Below are 22,483 nucleotides of genomic sequence, written 5' to 3' on the forward strand. Positions count from 1 at the left end.
CCCCAATATAAATAAGGATCCCCATGCCATATATCAAAAATAAAATAAATCCACTTGCCTTTCTTCCTCTGGATGCTGCCGCTCCTCTCTTCCTGCTATGGCTGTGCTGGGACCCTGCAGCAAGCACAGCTGAGGACCTGGGAGCTCTGGTTCTCCCAGCCAGGCTCTATTTATCCAGTTGCAGCTGAGCACTGGCCTCAGTGGTGCACCAGGCTAGGCCACTGATGGGCTGAAGCGGTTGTGTACACTTCAGTTATTGTGAGCCAAAACCATGACCAGTGTCATCCACAGATTCTCCCCCCTCCATAGCACAATAGCAGTGTCATCCACAGATCGCTCCCCCCTCCAATAGCAGTGTCATCTTAAATCACCTTTCTTTGGAGTTCAGGAGATTGTCTTGACCAGGACCACAACCCTACATGCATTGCAGCAACTGCCATGTGATTGGTTGACTAGATGATTGCATTAATGAGAAATGGAACAGATGTTCCTAATAATTCTTTAGGTGTGTGTTTATATGCATGTGTATAATATATCCACGGCTCAAAAAAAATAAAGGGAACACTTAAACAACAGAATGTAACTCCAAGTCAATCACACTTCTGTGAAATCGAACTGTCCACTTAGGAAGCAACACTGAGTGACAATCAATTTCTCATGCTGTTGTGCAAATGGGATAGACAACAGGTGGAAATTATAGGCAATTAGCAAGACACCCCCAATAAGAGTGGTTCTGCAGGTGGTGACCACAGACCACTTCTCAGTTCCTATGCTTCCTGGCTGATGTTTTGGTCACTTTTGAATGCTGGCGGTGCTTTCACTCTAGTGTGGTAGCATGAGACAGTCTAGAACCCACACAAGTGGCTCAGGTAGTGCAGCTTATCCAGGATGGCACAGCAATGCGAGCTGTGGCAAGAAGGTTTGCTGTGTCTGTCAGCGTAGTGTCCAGAGCATGGAGGCACTACCAGGAGGAAGGCCGTAGGAGGGCAACAACCCAGCATCAGGACCGCTACCTCCGCCTTTGTGCAAGGAGGAACAGGAGGAGCACTGCCAGAGCCCTGCAAAATGACCTCCAGCAGGCCACAAATGTGCATGTGTCTGCTCAAACGGTCAAACAGACTCTGAGGGCCCAACAGCCCAACACAGTGCAGGACGTTTGGCATTTGCCAGAGAACACCAAGATTGGCAAATTTGCCACTGGCGCCCTGTGCTCTTCACAGAGCAAAAAAGCAGGTTCAAACTGAACACATGACAGACGTGACAGAGTCTGGAGACGCCGTGGAGAACGTTCTGCTGCCTGCAACATCCTCCAGCATGACCGGTTTGGCTTTGGGTCAGCAATGGTGTGGGGTGGCATTTCTTTGGAGGGCTGCACAGCCCTCCATGTGCTCGCCAGAGGTTGCCTGACTGCCATTAGGTACCGAGATGAGATCCTCAGACCCCTTGTGAGACCATATGCTGGTGCGGTTGGCCCTGGGTTCCTCCTAATGCTAGACCTCAATGTGGCTGGAGTGTCAGCAGTTCCTGCAAGACGAAGACATTGATGCTATGGACTGGCCCGCCCGTTCCCCAGACCTGAATCCAATTGAGCACATCTGGGACATCATGTCTTTCTCTATCCACCAACGTCATGTTGCACCACAGACTGTCCAGGAGTTGGCAGATGCTTTAGTCCAGGTCTGGGAGGAGATCACTCAGGAGACCGTCCGCCACCTCATCAGGAACATGCACAGGAGTTGTAGGGAGGTCATACAGGCACGTGGAGGCCACACACACTACTGAGCCTCATTTTGTCTTGTTTTAAGGACATTACATCAAAGTTGGATCAGTCTGTAGTGTTTTTCCACTCTAATTTTGAGTGACTCCAAATCCAGACCTCCATGGGTTGAAAAATTAAATTTCAATTTTTTTTTATTTTTGTGTCCTTTTGATGTCTGCACATTCAACTATGTAAAGAAAAAAGTATTTCAGAAGAATATTTAATTCAGATCTAGGATGTTGTTTTTGTGTTTTTATTTTTTATTTTTTAACCCCTCAGGTGACCAAACAATTCAATTTGTTTCATCTGACCATAACACAGAAGACCAGAAGTCTTCTTTGTCCATATGATCTTTTGCAAAGGCAAGAGAGCTTTTGTGTGCCTTATCTGGAGAAATAGAACCCAGCAGTGTGCAGTGTCCGTTGAATTGTCTGCCTTGAGACATTGCCACCAGCAGAGCCCAGATTCACCAGGATGGCCTTGGTGGTGATCCTTGGATTCCTTTTCACCTCTCTAACTATACCCCTGGCCAGCACAGCTGTCACTTTTGGATTCCGACCACGTCCTCAGATTTTCCACAGTGTGGAATATCTTGTATTTTTTTTGCTCAAATGCAAATAAAAGCTGAGAATTTATTATTTTTTCCCACAATAATGCCTCTTGTACATTGTCTTGTCTTTTGGGCGACACCTATGTCATTTCTCATCAAAAAATTACTTGCTGGTTGAATAAAAGTAACCAAGAAAAAATTTGCCAGGGGTATGAATAATTGTGAGCAGCACTGTACATGCGTGTGATGTATGTAATGCAGATCTTCTGCCTGACAGTGTTTGTATGTTAGGTTAGTATTTGCAGGGTGGGGAAGGTCAGATTATTCATGAGGGAGAGCTCGGGCATTGTTACACGCCCCCACAGCATGTAAACAAAGCAAGAATAACAGAACTATGCAAAGGTGTAAGTATGGTTTTTCTTTTAAAGAGGACCTTTCACCGATTATTACACTGTGAACTAAGTATACAGACATGGAGAGCGGCGCCCGGGGATCTCGCTGCACTTACTATTATCCCTGGGCGCTGCTCCGTTCTCCTGCTATGCCCTCCGGTATCTCCGCTCACTAAGTTATAGTAGGCAGAGATTTCAGTCACTAAGTTATGGTAGGCGGAGTCTGCCCTTGTTCTGATCTAGCGCTGGCCAATTGCAGAGCTCACGGCCTGGGAGGTTATTTTTTCCCAGGCTGTGAGCTCTGCGATGTGATTGGCCAGCGCTACAGCAGAACAAGGGCAGACTCCGCCTACTATAACTTAGTGGCCGGAGATACTGGAGGGCATAGCAGGAGAACTGAGCGGTGCCCAGGGATGATAATAAGTGCAGGGAGATCCCTGGGCGCAGCTCTACATGTCTGTATACTTAGTTCACAGTATAATAATCGGTGAAAGGTCCTCCTTTAAGAAATCATGCTTAACTAATGTATATGTATGTCCTGATGAGTTAACCCTTTTAAGCATATCTTTGCTTTATTTTTTTTCACTTCCTGTGAACAGCAATTGGTACAGGGAAGAGTTATCAGTGACTGAAAGCTGTCTGTATGTACACATCTATACACAATGCCATCAATCACTGATAACTCCTCCTGTACAGACAGGATTTTGTAGGAGGTGATATATAGTTTTATGGGAAAAGCTTCAGTAAAAACTAATTTATGTCAATCTGCCCGGCTTCTCCTGCTCTACAACATGGTGTTTCAGATTGCGTTTTGTGGGTAGGGGTCCTCTATATTTCCTGATGGTCAGCACAAAAGTCCAGGATGTCCATAGGAACTAGTGTGCAGCAGGAGGACAGGAGATGCTGCGCACACACTCTGGCTCCCCTGATCTCCGCTGGGGAGAGCTGGAACACACCTGAAAGCTCGAGCTTCCGGGTTGTTGCACCTCCTAGATGCTGTGGTCACACTTAACCACGGCATCTGAAGGGTTAAAAGTCTGATCGATGTTATCGCCTGTTGCTGTGATGAGCCCCAGGTGCCTATTTAAATATGGTGGCCTCTCATAGCAGGCGGGTGCCTGCTGTTTTAAAGTCCCGACTACCGACACATACATCAGGTGGTTGGGAACGGTTTTAAGGGCACCTGTCAGCAGAATTGTATGAAACTGGCTGACCTGTTACATGTGGGCTTGGCAGCTGAAGGCATCTCTGTGTTGGTCCCAGGTTCATATTTGCCCGTATTGCTGAGAAAATGTTTTGGTATATGCAAATGAGTCTCTAGCTGTAATGGCAACACCCCATTGCTCCTAGAGGCCTAGCTCTCTGCAGCTGCCATGTCCTCTGTACTTGACTGGCCCAGGCAGGTGTGATAACATTTACACTGCATGGCCCCTATAAATCGAAGTGCAGAGGGTACAGCAATGTGGGCACGTATGAACGGGACTAACACAGATGCCTTCAGCTGCCAAGTGCTTATGCAGCAGGTCATCCAGTTACATACAAATCTGCTGACGGATGCCCTTTAATACCCCCTAAAGTACCAGTAAGATTGAGACTATACAGCCAAACGCATATTCATGGACAGTTGGCAGCTCTGAACATGACATATGCCCCATGACTCCTTAGAAATGTGAGTGGACAAGTGGGACAGACTCCATCAAGTGCTTCTTACAGCCCTCTAGTTTGGCACTTTGGGCAGCTGTTAGTATAGCACTCCTAAGTTGCCTTCACACACGGCAGATTTTATTTCGGAAAGAACTGGCATCCACGTGCCTTCTTTTCTAATAAACAGTTGCATTCAGTCCAGGAAGGGAATTTTAAAGCATGTAAGGCATTCCAATCTGAACTTTGACACAATTTGCATGATATAGTGTAACTGAGATTGACTGCATGCTGCAGTTTGGGCCCGGTAGAATATTACGACTTCACATTTTTGGGCAAGTATTTAGGGAACTCGAGGCATTCAGATATTTGATATATTTTTATTTTTTTAACTTAGCGTTTGTCAGAGTTTTGATCCTAAAGATTTTAAACTCCATCCTGTTCTTTTTCTGTTAAGGTTAATATTGAAGAAGGAAAATACAGAAGTCATCATTTGACACGTTTATTATATGAGAATTTTTTGAAGCTCAGAAATAAGTGAAGCTGAAATATGAAAAAATATGCATGCTAATTGTCAAAGTGAAGCCCTACTTGTAGAATTTTGAGGAATATGTATGAAGTGGGGAAGATGAAAAGAAGTCAGAATTTGAAAATGAAGAATGAAGAAAGAAATAAAAATGAAGTTAAGATAAGAAGTAATCTGGGATCATAAAGCTCTACGCTAAGTAATTACTAGTCTGTTTGTGTCCCTGTATATATAAACTCTATGCATGCATTATCTGTTAAAGAGAGCATACAGGGTAAAACGCTTAGGTTAAAAAAATGGGGTTGTCATTAAGTATGCCATTCGACTTCTAGTAAAGACTACTTCAGCTTCAAAGGAGTTTTTCTTCTATTCAATGTTGGGTTATTTGTAGTAAATGTATTGTTTTGTATTCAGGAATCTCGATCTGCTTCAAGGAGTGGAAGTGCACGGCGCTCGGGCAAGTCTGCAAGTCACTCTCCCAATCATTCTCCAGCACGATCTCGCTCTAAAGAGGGGTCAAGACGTTCAAGATCCAAATCTAGGTCAAGATCTGAATCGAGGTTTGTTTTCGTACTGCCGTTTGCATGTCATGGGTTAATGTGCATGGATTAGCTAAAAATGTATTTGTTATAAAGTTTTCTTATGCTAGATGAAAAAAAAAGCTGCAGGAATTAGTCACTCTGCTGAACCCTCTTTCCCCTATGTCACTTAGATCCAGGTCAAGGAGAAGTTCTCGTCGTCACTATACAAGATCTCGTACACGTTCAAGATCTCATAGAAGATCGAGAAGCCGTTCGTATAGCAGAGATTATAGGCGGCGTCACAGCCACAGCCACTCTCCTATGTCAAATCGACGCCGTCATGTTGGAAATAGAGTAGGTTACTTTTCAAGATTGCACTTGTTTCAGGACACTAACAATTTAATGGGCATCTGGAAGAATGTTGAGCACTTTTTTTTTTACCTTCTAGGCAAACCCTGATCCCAACTGTTGTTTGGGTGTTTTTGGCTTAAGTCTTTATACTACAGAACGTGACTTAAGAGAAGTATTCTCAAAATATGGCCCGATAGCGGATGTTTCCATTGTGTATGATCAGCAATCAAGACGATCGAGAGGCTTCTCATTTGTCTATTTTGAAAATGTAGATGATGCTAAGGAGGTGAGAATATGATAACTTTATATGAAATGACTGAACAAGTATGGATCTTTTCTAATTGGTGCTTCTGTACTATTTTCTCCCTCCCCATACACTGTGTGTGTGTTTTTTCTTCTCCCTCTTCTCAATTTTTGGGAGACTTGCACTTATGTGCAAAGAGCTGTACAGAGCTGTCTTTTTAGGCTGCCTTCAGACAAGTCTCACACTCTGGACTTGCAGCACAGCACTGCAGGGGTCGCATAGAATTTTATGTTGGTTTGATGCTATGTAACCCTTAGAGGTCTGGAATATATTGGATAATACTGTCAGTGCTATCCAATACCTTCCAGACTTGTAAAGGTTACATAGCATTATAAATCAATATAATGCTATGCGACCCCGGCAGTGCTGGAAGTTCAGGACGGGTGCTGTGCTGCGAGTCCAGAGCATGAGGCTCTCTTGTCTGAAAGAAACCTTATATGGCCTGAGATGAAATTTAAACATTGATGTCCAAATTATTGCTGTGTAGTGAATGGCAGGTGTTTTATGCATGTTGTGCTAAATACAGCTTGCTGGAGGTTACTGATTCCCTTTAAGGCTACCTGCACACAAGTGTGGGTGAACCATGTGAGATTTGCAAATTTCCATGCAGATTTGTTTTTGCAGCATGTCTGCGCCAAAATCGACAATTTCTAACTGGAGTTTGGTGCAGATTAGATGTGCTTATGCCACAGATCTCACCCTTTCATTCAAAAAGATGATATACATAGGTAAAACTGCAAACCTAATTGACATGCTGCAGAGCTTGAAATCCGAGATGCAGGTCACTTTCTGCACAGAAAAAATAATCATCTGCAGTGTACATTTGTATAATCTTAAATTTTGCGGTACTGTGTTGCTGAAGAGAACCCACACACATCCAGCAGTGTGTGCAGATGGCCTAAGATTGATCTGGGTATCTTAGACGTGTGATTTAATTGCAGGCAAAGGAACGTGCCAATGGCATGGAACTGGATGGAAGGAGGATAAGAGTTGATTTCTCAATAACTAAAAGGCCGCATACTCCTACACCTGGGATTTATATGGGAAGACCAACCTAGTAAGTATAAATTAGATGGTGTTCTCTCTTCCTAACTTGAGTTTAATTTCAGGCATTCTGTTAAATGTAGGGTTGTTGCGGGTATTGATACCAGGGTTTCCATTTATTTTTTTCCAATGCTGGGCTGTGCAGTCTAGTATCACAGAATGAGCACGCTGCTGTAGTAGCGCTCATGTTCCCTCAGCAGCACAGTGGAGAAGGAAACAAGTCTCTCCCTCCCCCATGCGCCGCGTTGTCAATAGAGGCGGGCGCACTGCGCCACCAATGATGGGAGGACCTTTCATGGGTCTGGACTATGTTAAGTTAGCAGGCTACATTGAGCGGCACCCAGGGATCTCCCTGCACCTACTATTATTCCTGGGCGCCACTCCATTTGCCTGCTGTGCCCCCGTTAGTCTCCCGCTCCATATACTAATTACTACTATCGGAGCAATGGGGAGGAGACATCAGCTTCTCCCTGGATAAGGAGTGCCCAGGAGAGAAGCTGATGTCTCCTGTAGGGCTTCAGCTAACGATTATTTGAATAATCGATTAGTTGTTGATTTCATCAATTTAATCGGGGGGAAAAAAAAACACCAAAATGACAAAAAAAAAGGGGGTTTATATGATTTTACTTGAAAAATTATGTTCAAAGGCCATATTAAAACAAATTGTGAATGGGGGATCTATGGATGGCGCTGTTATGGAGGGGTTTAGTGGATGGCGCTGTTATGGCGGGGGGGGGGGGATCTGTGGGTGGTGCTGTTATGGGGGGGGATCTGTGGGTGGTGCTGTTATGGGGGGGGGGGGGATCTGTGGGTGGTGCTGTTATGGGGGGGGGGGCATCTGTGGGTGGTGCTGTTATGGGGGGGGGGGATCTGTGGGTGGTGCTGTTATGGGGGGGGGATCTGTGGGTGGTGCTGTTATGGGGGGGGGGTCTGTGGGTGGTGCTGTTATGGGGGGGGGATCTGTGGGTGGTGCTGTTATGGGGGGGGGATCTGTGGGTGGTGCTGTTATGGGGGGGGGATCTGTGGGTGGTGCTGTTATGGGGGGGGGATCTGTGGGTGGTGCTGTTATGGGGGGGGGGATCTGTGGGTGGTGCTGTTATGGGGGGGGGATCTGTGGGTGGTGCTGTTATGGGGGGGGGGGATCTGTGGGTGGTGCTGTTATTGGGGGGGGGGGATCTGTGGGTGGTGCTGTTATGGGGGGGTGGGGATCTGTGGGTGGTGCTGTTATGGGGGGGGGGGGGATCTGTGGGTGGTGCTGTTATGGGGGGGGGGGATCTGTGGGTGGTGCTGTTATGGGGGGGGGGGATCTGTGGGTGGTGCTGTTATGGGGGGGGGGGGGATCTGTGGGTGGTGCTGTTATGGGGGGGGGGGGATCTGTGGGTGGTGCTGTTATGGGGGGGGGATCTGTGGGTGGCGCTGTTATGGGGGGGGGGGATCTGTGGGTGGCGCTGTTATGGGGGGGGGGGATCTGTGGGTGGCGCTGTTATGGGGGGGGGGGGATCTGTGGGTGGCGCTGTTATGGGGGGGGGGGATCTGTGGGTGGCACTATATGTGTCAGCCACAGATCTCCCCCATAGCAGTGCCATACACAGATCCCCTTCCCCATAACAGCCCTGGCCCCGCCGCTCACAGCAGTAGACTATTTCTTAACTGGCAGTAACTTTTACTTTAAATCACTGCATCTTCTTTTACCTTACAATGAAGCTCCAGTAACAGGCAGAGCGGGCGGCAGCGTAACGTCACTTACTCACATGATGTGCCCGCTCCGTCTACTTTATGAATGAAGTAAGTGATGTTATGCTGCTGCCCGCTCTGCCTGTTACTGGAGCTTCATTGTAAGGTAAAAGAAGATGCGGTGATTTAAAGTTCAAGGACCCGCAGGCATAGAGCCTGACCGCCCGCATATCTACGAATCGGCCGATTATTCGATAACTGGATTCGTTGACAACGAATCCAGTTATCGATTTACAATCGATAACGTCAATTAATCGTTGCAGATCCCTGGGCCGCCGCTCTATATAGCCTGCTAACTTAACATGGGACCCCCCGTGTATTAAAATCATTGGCCACCACTGAAGCCCTGCCTGCCATGGTAAGCTCCCTGCTGATGTGTGTACTATACACAGGGCAGCAGGGAGAGTGAGGTCCTATTCACCCTAATAGAGCTCTATCAGGGTGAATAGGACAAGGGATTAAAAGATCCTAGGTTCTAGCCACTAAGGGAAGGGGAGGGGGGGGGGGGGGAGGAATAGTTATTAAATAAAGTAAAAAAAAAAAATGTAAATCGCCCACTTTCCCTATTTTAAATATAAAATGCAGAAGACACGTGTGTGTTTGTTTGTTTTTTTGTTTTTTTTTTTCCCATGTGGTATTGAGTATTGCAATACTTTATCTTCAGCACCGTTCTCCAATGCGCCTGAGGTGTGCCTGCTATTTGTTTTCAAACCACAGGTTTGACATGCCTGAACATGGCTGTATCAGTGAAGGATACGGTCATGTGCTGAATCCAGGCACATCACCTCACATGTGAAAACTGCGAGAGTGCCACAGAAGCACTGCTGAGAACCAGTGCTTGAGAAAAGAGGTGATTGTGAGGTTTTGTTTTTAAAAGGGGTTTTCCAAGATTTTAACCCTTTGGCAAACATGTCACCCACTTGAAGTGCAGCAGGTGTCATGGCTGACAGGTCTGTGCTGTTTCAAACAGCAGAGACCTGTGGCTAATTTCCGCAACCAGCAATAATGCAGATCACTGCATCTAAATGGTCAAACCCCGGGAAGCTCGCTCTTCCAGGGGTGTTATCAACCTCCTGTGGCTAGTGAGGATGCCAGTAACTGATTTGAATGCGCTCAGCCTCGCAGAAGAGGCTGGGCATTCAAACTGCAATTCTTATTTTGGCCACCAGGTAGCAGGCACACATAAGAAATGAGCAATAGACAGTTATAAACTCATTTTAAAAATAATTGATTGTTCAAAATAAAAAAAATGGATTTTGTAGGCTCAAATACGAGCTTCAAAAATGGTTACAAAAAATATTTAAAAAAGCAAAACTTTAAATTAATATTAAAAAAAGTTTAAATCTGTTATTCTTCACAAAATAAAGAAAATAAGCAAATAACAAATGAAGATAAAAAAAACTTGCATATAAAGTACTTCCAGCAGCTTTTTCAAAATTGAATACACTACTCCAGCACAGAACCAGTGGTCCACACAAATCGCTCATGTTAGAGAACCATTCAATTGAATGGGTCATTGTTCAGTCCAGTTGCACTCTCTCCTAGACTCGGACAGCTTTTATACGGAAACATCGCCTGTCTGAAAAAGTCCTTAGGTTGGATTCACACCTATGAACAAATTAGATATTATATGTAGATCCTGTTGACGTATAATGGTTTCCATTTATTTGTATTTTTTTTTCCCCTCCCCATTCAATTTAACTTCCACAGTAGTGGCAGCTCTCGCCGAAGAGACTACTATGATAGAGGTTATGACCGGGGAGGATATGATGATCGGGATTACTACAGCCGTTCATCTTACAGGTAAAGTCTGAACTGTGGATATTTATAGGTTTCCTTAGAGTAACTTAACCTTTCACTAAAATCTTAAGATGTTCCTTATGCCCTAAAAACGTAATATATTTTTATTAGACTTTTACTCTACCTAACGCGCACCATTCCCTGTGCACTTAAACTTACATTTACAGTACCGGCTGTACTCTTTATGAATGGGGACGCAGCATCAGTGTGCACGGACAGGAGCACAAATTGCAGATTTACTAACTCCTGGCATAGCACATGGGTACCTTGTACCCATGTAATATACCAGGAAAAAGGGTTAGCTGAGCAGAGCGGGCTTCTGCTTGCTCCAATAAGCTAAGAGCTGACATTAAGTTCTTAGCTTGGCAAAGCAGGCACAGTCAGGAGCTGCTCTGCTAATCCTGGCATTGTACATGGGTACAGGGTACCAATGTGCTATGCCAGGAGTTGGTAAACCTCCAGGGGGCAGGAACAGCAATATCTGCTCCTTCCTGTATGCACTGCTTCTGCAGCCCCATTCATAAAATATCTACAGCCCATAATCCGCTGAGCGGTGTACAGAAATGTCAGTTTTAAGCGCACAGAAAAGGGTGTGCTTTAGGTAGGGAAAAGTCTAATAAAAATAGAAAATCCGTTAATAAGGTATATGACTAAAATTTTAATATGTCCCTAATAAAAGGTTTAGTTACCCTTTGAACCCCTTAAGGGCCGGGCCATGTTTCACCTTAAGGTCCAGACAGATTTTTGCATATCTGACATCTCACTTTAGTGGTAAATTTGAATCAAAATATTTCATTTTTACTTCTAAAAAATAAAAACTTACCAAAAATGTGGAAAAATTCACAGCTTTACAATTTTCAATTTCTCAGCTTTTTTAAAAAAAAAAAAGATAGGCGGTATCACTATAATTACTACTTTACATTCCCCATATGTCTACTTCATGTTTGGATCATTTTGTGAATGGTATTTTATTTTTTGGGAACGTTGGGCTTATAGGTTTAGAAGCAAATCTTGAAAATTTTGAACCCCCACATATGTGGTTGTAAACTGCTGTACAGGCACACGGCAGGGCGCAGAAGGAAAGAAACGCCATATGGTTTTTGAAGGGCAGATTTCACTGGGATAATTTTAACTTGCCATGTCACATTTGAAGACTCCCCTGATGACCCCTAGAGTAGAAACTACGGGATAAGGTGTTAGTTTTGTTGGTACCATTTTAGGGTACAGATGGATTTTGGTTGCTCTATTACTCTTTTTATGATGCAAGGTAACAAAAAAAATTGCTCTTTCGGCACTGTTATGTTTAGTTATTTACAGCGTTCATCTGACGGGTTAGATCATGAGCTATTTTTATAGAGCAGGTTGTTAAAATATATAACACAATAAAATGTTTGTCTCAATTCCATAGTCAGAGCCATAGTATTTTGGGCGATTTGTCCTATGTAAGGGAGCTCATTTTTGCTTGAGGTGACTGTTAGATTGGTACTATTTTTGGGGCATACGCTTTTTTGATCTCTCGGTGTTGCTCTTTTAGTGATGTAAGGTGACAAAATGGCTTGACAGTTTTAATTTTTTTTATGGTGTCTATCGGACTGCTGGATTATGTGATCTTTATAGAGTCGGTCATTATGGATTTTTTTTCATTTAAAGGGGTCTTTTTCTCTTCTTTCTTTCTTTTTTTCTCCTCCTTTTTCTCTCTTTTTTCTCTTTTTCTCTTCTCTCTTTTTCTCTTTTTTTCTCTTTCTCTCTTTTTCTCTTTCTGCCCTGAGTGACATATCTGTCTGCTGGGAGACTCTGCAGCATGTTGTAAGTGTGGAACTATAAGTCCCAGCTGTATAATGACACTGCTAATACACATTTCAATGGTTCCGCAAAAAAACGGAATGTGTTCCGTATGCATTCCGTTTCCGTATTTGTTTTTCCATTGGGTTGAAAAGATAGAACATGTCCTATATTTGGCCGCAAATCACGGTCCGTGGGTCCGCAAAAAAAAAAAAACGGAACACATACGGAAATGCATCCGTATGTCTTCCGTATCCGTTCCGTTTTTTGCGGAACCATCTATTGAAAATGTTATGCCCAGCCCAATTTTTTTTCTATGTAATTACTGTATACTGTATATGCCATACGGAAACGGAACCATAACGGAACGCAAAACACTTAATTCAACATACTGTAGTGTGAAAGAGGCCTTAGAAAGGGTTGTCTCATCAAGTATGTGGCGGCAGTGGTTTTCCACCCTATAAGACTATTAGTAGAGAACAATAAGAGAATAAATATTTTTCAGTACACCTCGGGTCAGACCCTAATGTGAATGACCCCCAGTTAGACCTCAGATAAGAGCCCAATGCCTCATATCTGCCCCCAGTAGCTTGAAACAGATATTTCAGCCTCATATGGAATAAACTAAAAGAATTGCTTACCTCTCCTGTTCTGGACACCACCGCTCCTCACCACCCACACTCTGTCTTCCTCCTCCATCTGCTGTGCTGTGAACTGGCACGCACAGCTTGAGGTCACAGCACGCCCTCACACTGCGCAGCCTTCACAGCCAAGGACCAGGAAGTGGTGAGTACAGAGCCTTTCTGGTCCTCCGGTACTAATGAAGCACTTCCATAATGGTAGTACTTTTAGTATTTGCCCCATAAGACCCAGGGGCATTTTCTCCTCACTTTTGTATTGTATCTTCATATATTTACCAGATCTCTAAGTGCCCCACGAACAATAGTTTTTTTCCATTTCGTCCACCATGACGGCACTACTATGAGATTGACCCTTGACCTCTTTAGGGGCAGGAACACAGTTTAAAAGGCCACCACCCACTCTCACCCTCAGTGTTTCTTGTCCCTACGGGGTCAAACTCGCAGAGCCCTCCTGATGGAGGTGAAGAGAGTTTTTATTTTAAGAGTACCTGAGGATTTTTCCTCTTCCTCTGCCCTCCTGCGGTCCAGTCCAAAGCTGGGCAGAGGATACATGTGGAGCCAATCTCATTCCTGTCTGCAGGAGCCTGTATCTCTCCCACAGTGTCGGTCCCCCTTCCCTACATTGAGGAAGCTGACTGCACGAAAGCAGAAGCATGCTGCATGCCGACTCCTGTAAGGAAGCCTCAGCACTACTCTGCTCTCGGCAAGCAGGAGGCAGAAGGGGTGGATCTTGGATCGGAGCGCACTGTGATGACGTCAGACGCTGTGCTGACTATTTGAAGCGGCAAATTCAAACTGACAGTGGCACACACAGATCTTCCTCCTGGAGCATACACAGATGTCTGCCCCTGAAGCCCCCTCTGCTACTCCAACAGTGAGTTCCCCTGTGGGGAAAGGACAAATGATGTATCATTTTTTGACTTGTTTAATTACCTTGTCTATTGATACCTGGCTGCTCCTCTTATAGGGAGTTAAAGAGCCCAGAACAAGATCTAAAGTTCAGAGATGTGTGACTTGTAGCAAAAGGCTTCCTGAGAATTATAAAAAGCTCTGCCAAGGTTGCATAAATGATCTTATAAAGGAGGAGCAACCGTCAAATTTGGCAGAGGTCAAATCACTTATTCAAAATGAAGTCTTCTCTGGCCTCCCTCAGATCAATCCCGCCTACACCTCCGGCGAAAAAACCTAGATTATCGGTCCCATCCTCTGTCTCAGAGGATATGGACGAGGAGGCCTCCACCTCCAGACAGAATGTTGATCTTGACGCTCTATCAGAGGGGGAAATCATGGAAGAGTAAAAAAATACTACTTTTCTTCCGAGGATATGGATGAGCTGTTAGAGCAACCATGGGGATTGAGGAGGTGAAAAAACCAAGATCCGTCCTGGATGAAATGTTTGGGGAACTCTGAGCCAAAAAATTTAGTTTTCCCTATGAATGAGAACCTAAAAGACATGATACTGAATAAATGGGCTGACCCCGAGAGAAGACTGGGGGTATCCAGAGAATTTAGAAATTGGCTGTTATTTGACCCAGCGGATGTCAAATTATTTAACGAACCCCCCCCCCCCCCCCAAAATTGACATCCAGGTAGCAAAAGTAGTTAAAGACTTCCCTCCCATTTGAGGACTCTTCACAACTACAGGACCGAATGGAAAGGAAGGCCGACTCTCTCCAAAAAACAAAAACAAAAAAAAACCTGGGAGGCATCTATGTTTGGGGTTAAAACCAACATAGCCGCAACGTCTGTTGTTAGATCCATGTGTTTTTGGCTTAACGAATTAGAAGAACATATAAAAAACAAAACCCCTAGAGAGGAAATATTGAACTCTATCCCACTCCTCAGATCTGCCACGGCCTATTTGGCGGATGCCTCGGCGGAGTCAGTTAGGTTCGCCGCTCAGGATGTGGCCCTCACCAATTCTGCTAGAAGGGCATTGTGGACGCAGGCCTGGGGAGGGGATAGAGCATCAAAAGCCAAGCTGTGTTCTATAGCTTTTTCTGGGGAATACGTCTTTGGACCAGTATTTAGACTCCATCCTGGAAAAGGCTGCAGATAAAAAGGGGTTTCCGGAAGAAACTAAAAAGAAGCCCTTTTGTTCCTTCAATTCCCAGACTAGACCCTATAGGGGCAAAGGGAAGGGGGGTAGGTGGAGTTTCCAAAAAAGGGGGGGAAAAGGCAGAGGGTCCCTTCTTAACCCCCAGAATAAGCAGCCAGATGAGCAATGACGCCAGAGTGGGGGGGAAGACTGAGGAATTTTCTGTCCCGGTGGGACTCAATCACAAAAAATCCATGGGCCTTAAACATCATACGTGATGGCTACCGGATAGTATTCTCCTCAGCCCCTCCAAAAAAATTCTGAATAACTTCACACAGCCCAAAAATTATAGAAAAAAAAAATCTGGCAAGGGGTCCTGCAGCTATCGACTCAGGGGTAGTGACCAAAGTCCCAAGTATGGAAAGAGGAAGGGGTTACTATTCCAGTTTATTTATGGTGCAAAAACCAGATGGTACCTTCCGCACCATTATACATTTAAAGGGACTAAACAAAGCCGTCTCACAGAAAGTTCAGGATGGAATCCATAACATCCATCATTCGCTTGATCAAAGTAGGGGACTTCATGACGTCCATAGGCTTAAGACCGTCAATAGACTCAAGACGCGTACTATCACATCCCCATGAACAAGTTATCTCAAATTCCTCAGATTTGCCCTAGTGGACAGTTTAGGAGAAGTAAAACACTTCCAGTTCAGTGTTACCCTTTGGAATCTCATCTGCTTGTAGTAGAAATTATATCCCCCCCTGAGAGCAGAAGGAATAAAAATACTCTTGGACGATTTTCTGGTCCTGGGACCCTCGGAGCGGGAAACAACCAACATTACCAAAGATCTGATGTGCAGATTTTCAGACTTGGGTTGGGTAATAAACCTGAAAAAAATCATGTATAAACCCTTCAACCTAAATGACATTTCTGGGAGTGATCCTGGATTCAGTCTCCCAGGTTACATCCCTCCCTTTAGGAGAAAATAAAATCCTTTTGTGGACAAAACTAAAAAATTCCAGAGATTATCTCAGTGCTCCATTCGCAGTGACATGAGCCTCATGGGTACAATGACTTCATGTATAACAGCAGTATCTTGGTCTCGGCTCACACCAGAGTTGTCCATTCGTGGATCCTGAGAAACTGAGACAAGACTGCTCTCTAGAAAAAAAAGAATCCCCATTCCAAATCTCGTAAGATCAGATTTAAACTGGTGGACAAAAGAGAAACCCACTAAAGGGGATACCCTGGGTAAAAAATCCTGAGATACAAATAAACACGGATGCAAGTGGTACAGGATGGGGATCAAAAATGGGCTCGCTAAATTACCAGGGCACTTGGTCAGGCACCATGACAAAAAGATCATCAAACCACAGAGAACTGAGGGTGATCTGGGAGGTGCTGAAGGTGTCACAAGACAAGGTCTCCGGAAAACACCTGAAAATCTTTTCGGACCGTGTAACAGCTGTCACATACCTGAAACATCAAGGGGGCACAAGATCAACAAGCTTAAAGGGAACCTGTCACCTGCAAAACGCATATTAAACAGACCACAGTACCTTTAAGGATTCCCCAGTGTGTTGCTAATCATGGTTTTTCTTTCCTCTTTGTGTTTCTTCATACTCGTTAAAAACGCTGTTTTAATGTCGGTTGGCGCGGTCTCAGAGTCAGGCTTGAAGTCAAGGGGGCAGCGGCCTCCTTGCTTCAAGTAAAGCTAAGCCCACCCCTTACCGTTTTGCAGGTAACTGGTTCCCTTTAAAAGAACTGGCGGAAAAAATATTCTCCTGGGCCCGAAAAGAATGTTCTCTCCATCACAGCTATCCATTTAAAGGGTACGGAAAACATACATGTGGACTTCCTTGGCCGTTAATACCCAGAGTGCTGCAGAAAGTCAGGTCGGACCCAGTAACAGTAATACTGGTTGTCCCATACTGGACAAAAATAAATTGGTTCCCAGTACTAAAAGAGCTAGCTCTGGAAGAACCCCAGAGAATTCCCCCACAGGAGAACAGTATTTCTCCAGGCCCAATTCTTCATCAGAATCCAGGTCTGTTCAAATTATCAGCCTGGATCCTGAACACAAGGTCCTAAAAAGCAGGGGGCTATCGGAGAAGGTTATAAATACTCTTAAATCTAGCAGGAAAGAAGTCACCTCGATGTATCTTATAATATGGAAAAATACTGTAGTTGGCTGGGCCAGAGTCCTCCGGTAAACTCTTCCCCAAATATTGAGAAAGTACTAGATTTTCTCCAGCGAGGTTTAGATCTGGGCCTCAGACCAAGTACTCTTAAAGTACAGGTCTCGGCCCTGGGGGCTTGCTATGATACGGACCTAGCCAGTCATAGGTGGATAAGGTTTATAAGAGCTGCCTCCAGGTTAAGGCCATCCCTAACTCCTAGGATGCCTCAATGGGATATAAACTTGGTCCTGAAAAGTCTTACACATTCACCTTTTTCTCCTATCCAGGATATCTCACTCTAACACCCATCATTAAAAGCCGCTTTCCTAGTGGCAATTACTTCAGCCAGACGTCTGGGAGAAATCCAGGTATTGTCCTGCAGGGAACCACTATCTTCCCAGACAGAATAGTTTTTTCCGTTTTGGATCCGGGTTTCCTCCCGAAAATGGTGTCTGACTTTCACAGAGATCAGGAGATTATTCTTCCATCCTTTCCCAAAGACTGTCCCTCACAATTTGTAGAGCGGCCACCTGGTCGAGTATAAATACCTTTTATTAAACATTACCAAATTAATGTTTCGGCTTCTGCAGACTTAACTTTCGGTCAGAAGGTTCTGCAAGCAGTTGCCCACCCTATTTAATAATCTGGTAGTTCTCATAGTAGTGCCGTCATGGTGGACAAAATGGAAAAACCGTAATTAGACTTACTGGTAATTCTGTTTCCTTGAGTCCACCATGACGGCACTACTATGAGATTGACCCTTGACCTCTGTAGGGGCAGGAACACAGTTTATAAGGCCACCACCCACACTCAACCTCCAGTGCTTTCCAAATTATTATATATAGTAATTTGGAAAGCACTGGAGGGCGAGAGTGGGTGGTGGCCTTATAAACTGTGTTCCTGCCCCTACAGAGGTCAAGGGTCAATCTCATAGTAGTGCCGTCATGGTGGACTCAAGGAAACAGAATTACCAGTAAGTCTAATGACTTTTTTTTTTGGTTTAAGATTTATATGGTGGCTGTGCAGTGAGGCTGTGCACCATGCCATTGGTCTCTAGGTTGGGTTGAGCCACTGCTATTCTTATTTTCTTCTTTGCGGGGCCAAGGAACCTAGCCCCCCCCCCTGCTGCTCCATAGAAACCAATCGGATGGCTCCTGGGTATCTTGGAGCCACTGCTCATGACATGGCTGGTTGTGAAAACTCTGTTGGATTCCCTTGCTGGTGACCCTGATAATAGGCTTAAAGAACAGCGTAGACAGGCCAACCCAGTTTAGCTCAAATGTCACAGATGGCTGAAATCCACATGTCCGTCATTATACCAGGCTATCCTCATTGACGCCAACATATTTGTAAAGTGTAGGAACCGGTTATCAACTTGGTGTAGACCAAAGGGTCAGCATCCTCTAGCATTCCAGCTGTTGCAGAGCTACAACTCTCAGCATTCTCCATTCACTTCTATGGAATTATAATTTTATTTTTTTCAGAGGAGGCGGAGGATGGCGCGGAGGTCAAGACAGGGATCAGTTTTCTAGGTAATGCATGACTAGCATTTTAGCGTAATAGACTCCAAGTTTTTATTATTTATCACTGACTTGTACTCTTTATTTTTACTTTAACAGAAGGCGGTCTCCTTCACCTTACTATAGTAGAGGTGGCTACAGGTCTCGATCCAGGTCTCGTTCTTACTCTCCACGTAAGTTGCATTGTTCAGTAATTTTTCCATCCACCCCAAAACCTTAAATATTTGTACCTTGCTGCTGTCCATGAGAAACATACATACATACATACATACATACATGCATGCATGCATACATACATACATACTTACTGAAAAGTCAGGTTTTAAGTTCAGGTTACATTGTGTCCACTCCCTTTTAACAGGAGTTGCGTTGGTGCATAAGAGCACTGGCTTAGCTCGGTGAGAGTCCTAGGCAATTGCCCTAAAACAGTTGCCAGTAGATGAGGTGCTGGCTTTATCATGTCTCAAGGCCTCTTAAAAGGTCGAACACTGATTTTGTAGCAGTGGTCCTCAACCTTTTTTACACCAATGGAATAACAGGAAGGTGCAGACAGTGAAAAGTCTGCAACGTTCTGACATCTCTTGGTGCAGACATGACCGCAATTTTTTTTCTTTATTTGTAACCTTCCTTTCACCTCAAAGACTTGACCAAGGAGTTTCCAAACTCCCAAACGCATTGTCATTAAGGTTACAAATAAAAATAAATTATATTTCTTCTCGCTGGTCATGTTTGTGCCAAGACATGACAATGTCTCAGGCTGTTCACTACATTATGTAACTTATCTTTATACTTGCTTGCATTCCAACACTGAGGTCTGGGCCTCATAGGCAAACTGTTGGTGTGAGGCATCTTTCACACGGGCGTCTTTATTTTTGGCCCGGATAAGAGGCGGGTGCGTTGCGGGAACACCCGCGATTTTTCTGCGCGAGTGCGAAACATTGTATTGCATTTTGCACTCGCGTGAAAAAAAAATTGTGCATGTTTGGTACCCGAACTTCTTCACAGAAGTTCGGGTTTGGGATCAGTGTTCTGTAGATTGTATTATTTTCCCTTATAACATGGTTATAAGGGAAAATAATAGCATTCTGAATACAGAATGCATTGTAAAACAGCACTGAAGGGGTTAAAAATAAATAAAAATAATTTAGCTCCCCTTAGTCCACTTGATCGCGAAGCCCAGCATCTCCCTGTCTTGTCTCCTTTGTTGAATAGGATCTGTTGTGAGCATTAAATACAGGTAAAGGACCTTTGACGTCACTCCGGTCATCACATGGTACGTCACATGATCTTTTACCATGGTGAATCACCAAAGGTCTTTTACCTGTATTTAATGCTCACTACAGGTCCTATTCAACAAAGGGGACACAAGGAGATGCCGGGCTTCACGATCAAGTGGACTAAGGTGAGCTAAATTTATTTATTTTAACCCTTCCAGCGCTGTTTTACTATGCATTCTGTATTCAGAATGCTATTTTCCCTTATAACCAGCCAATAGCAGCCTGCAACAGTGACCAGCCTCCCTAGGGGTATAAGGGCTCCATCCAAACAGGAGCTAGTAGGAATGCTGTGGTATGGTGTCAACTCATTTTTTCACTTCTGGAACACCATGGCACAGGTTCTGTCCTAAAACTAATCTCCTGCTTCTTCCAGTTCTCATGATGGCACAGTACTGTCATTGAATGGGCATAATATCACTTGGTGAGTTTTTAAGAAAAAGCAATGATAACTTTTTTTTTTTTTTTTTTTCAGGTCGATATTAAAATGAGGATGCTTCAGTCAGTTTAACATCTTTATACATACAGTAAATCTCTGAAGTGGTGTAGATCATCCAGATATTGAACTTTTTTTTGGTTGTAAATTTTTATTTTCTTTCCCTGTAGAAATCGGGGCTTGCAGATGCTGCATGCATCCCCCCTCCCAACCCATGGAAGATAACATTTTAAAAAATAAATGCTGTTTTTTTTTTTTGGTTTTTTTTTTTTCTGAAAAAATGTCTGCCTCCTCCATAACCACCACTTGATGCTTTCGTATAAGTACCCCTTTAAAAATCCTGGCTATAAAATGCACTAGTTAACCTTTTTTCCTTTTTAATACACTAGAGGTGCCCATGATTAGTTTTACTTCTGCAAATCTTCAATATTATTGACTTGGAGAACTGACAGTCTGTTGGTCATTATAAGTTGTTTTTTTTTTTTTTTTGTGAAGCACAATAATTACAACTCTGGTATCTTGGCCATATTGACGCAGAAGGGAATTGAAGGTAGGGTAGTGAAATGTTAAAATGTTAACCATTAGTGCTCTATAATACATTCCAGAGGTGCTGTCTTTTTACAGCCTGTGACAATGCCCTGTTTTGCAGATTGCTGCACTGGCTTTAGCAGTCACATTTGCTAGGCCTCAAGATTTCTGGCTATTGGTGGAGTAGATTCTCTGTTGTAGTTATTGAATCCAAGTTTATCTGCTTACCAATTTTATGTTTGTATATGTAATATATTCTGATCCCAATAAGAAGTAGAAGCATCTTTGGTGGCTTATGTGGTTTAAATTCTTGTCATTGTGCCCCACCTCCAAATAAATGCACAATGGACATTGTTGCTTTGTTTGTGTAATGGTATTTTTAAATAAATGTGCTTTTTGAACAAAATGTTGGTTGCAATTGTACCTTCTTCTTTTTTTTTTTTTTTTTTTTTTTTTTTTTGGGGGGGGGGGGGGGGGGGGGGGCTGGATTCTTAAAGGGATTCTGTCACCTCCCCTAAGGCAAAAAACGATTTAAAACCAGCCATGCAGCACAGCTTACCTGGATTAGGCTGTGCTGTTCAATCTTGAAATCCGTCCAGCAGTTAGTTCAAAAAACGAGTTTGATCAATGAGGAAATGCTTTCTGAAGGTGCCCAGAGGGGCGTTTTTTTCTTCTGAGAGAGCCCAGTCCCGCCCCTTTTTCAGTGCCCAGCGCCCTTCCTTTTACTTCCTAACTGCCGCCCCCAGCCTGCCACAGCCTCTCCTGCCTCTCCTCCCCCTCCCTCTTGCCGAACGAAGTCTCGCACAGGCGCAGTAACCACTGAGGGCTGCGCCTGTGCGATCATCAGGAGACTGAGGGCGGCAGCTTCATCTTCGTCACTGGGCATGCGCCGAGCCCAGTGACGTCCGATGCTCGCTCTTCCCTCAGTCAGCAGGGAAGAGCGAGCATCGGACGTCACTGGGCTCGGCGCATGCCCAGTGACGAAGATGAAGCTGCCGCCCTCAGTCTCCTGATGATCGCACAGGCGCAGCCCTCAGTGGTTACTGCGCCTGTGCGAGACTTCGTTCGGCAAGAGGGAGGGGGAGGAGAGGCAGGAGAGGCTGTGGCAGGCTGGGGGCGGCAGTTAGGAAGTAAAAGGAAGGGCGCTGGGCACTGAAAAAGGGGCGGGACTGGGCTCTCTCAGAAGAAAAAAACGCCCCTCTGGGCACCTTCAGAAAGCATTTCCTCATTGATCAAACTCGTTTTTTGAACTAACTGCTGGACGGATTTCAAGATTGAACAGCACAGCCTAATCCAGGTAAGCTGTGCTGCATGGCTGGTTTTAAATCGTTTTTTGCCTTAGGGGAGGTGACAGAATCCCTTTAATGGAGAGTATTTTTCTTTCAATTTATGCTTCTAAATTAATAATGTTTCTGGGTCAATTACTTCAGATCAGTGTCTGTACTAGAACCAGTGTTG

General features: G+C 44.4%; 1 protein-coding gene across 1 annotated transcript in view; it reads left to right on the forward strand.

Annotated features, from left to right (window-relative positions):
• Positions 1 to 21,431, forward strand: part of TRA2B (transformer 2 beta homolog) — a 33,998-nt gene extending 12,567 nt beyond the window's left edge. Inside the window, exons 2-9 of the mRNA XM_044303955.1 lie at positions 5,283 to 5,428; positions 5,581 to 5,743; positions 5,838 to 6,026; positions 6,986 to 7,101; positions 10,533 to 10,625; positions 18,752 to 18,799; positions 18,887 to 18,960; positions 20,537 to 21,431. Of these exons, the coding sequence (XP_044159890.1) occupies positions 5,283 to 5,428; positions 5,581 to 5,743; positions 5,838 to 6,026; positions 6,986 to 7,101; positions 10,533 to 10,625; positions 18,752 to 18,799; positions 18,887 to 18,960; positions 20,537 to 20,547 (840 nt within the window). The 3' untranslated portion in view covers positions 20,548 to 21,431. The remainder of the gene's footprint in view (positions 1 to 5,282; positions 5,429 to 5,580; positions 5,744 to 5,837; positions 6,027 to 6,985; positions 7,102 to 10,532; positions 10,626 to 18,751; positions 18,800 to 18,886; positions 18,961 to 20,536) is intronic.
• Positions 21,432 to 22,483: the final 1,052 nt, after the last annotated feature.

Source organism: Bufo gargarizans, chromosome 8 (assembly GCF_014858855.1).
Source record: "Bufo gargarizans isolate SCDJY-AF-19 chromosome 8, ASM1485885v1, whole genome shotgun sequence".
NCBI lineage: Eukaryota > Metazoa > Chordata > Amphibia > Anura > Bufonidae > Bufo > Bufo gargarizans.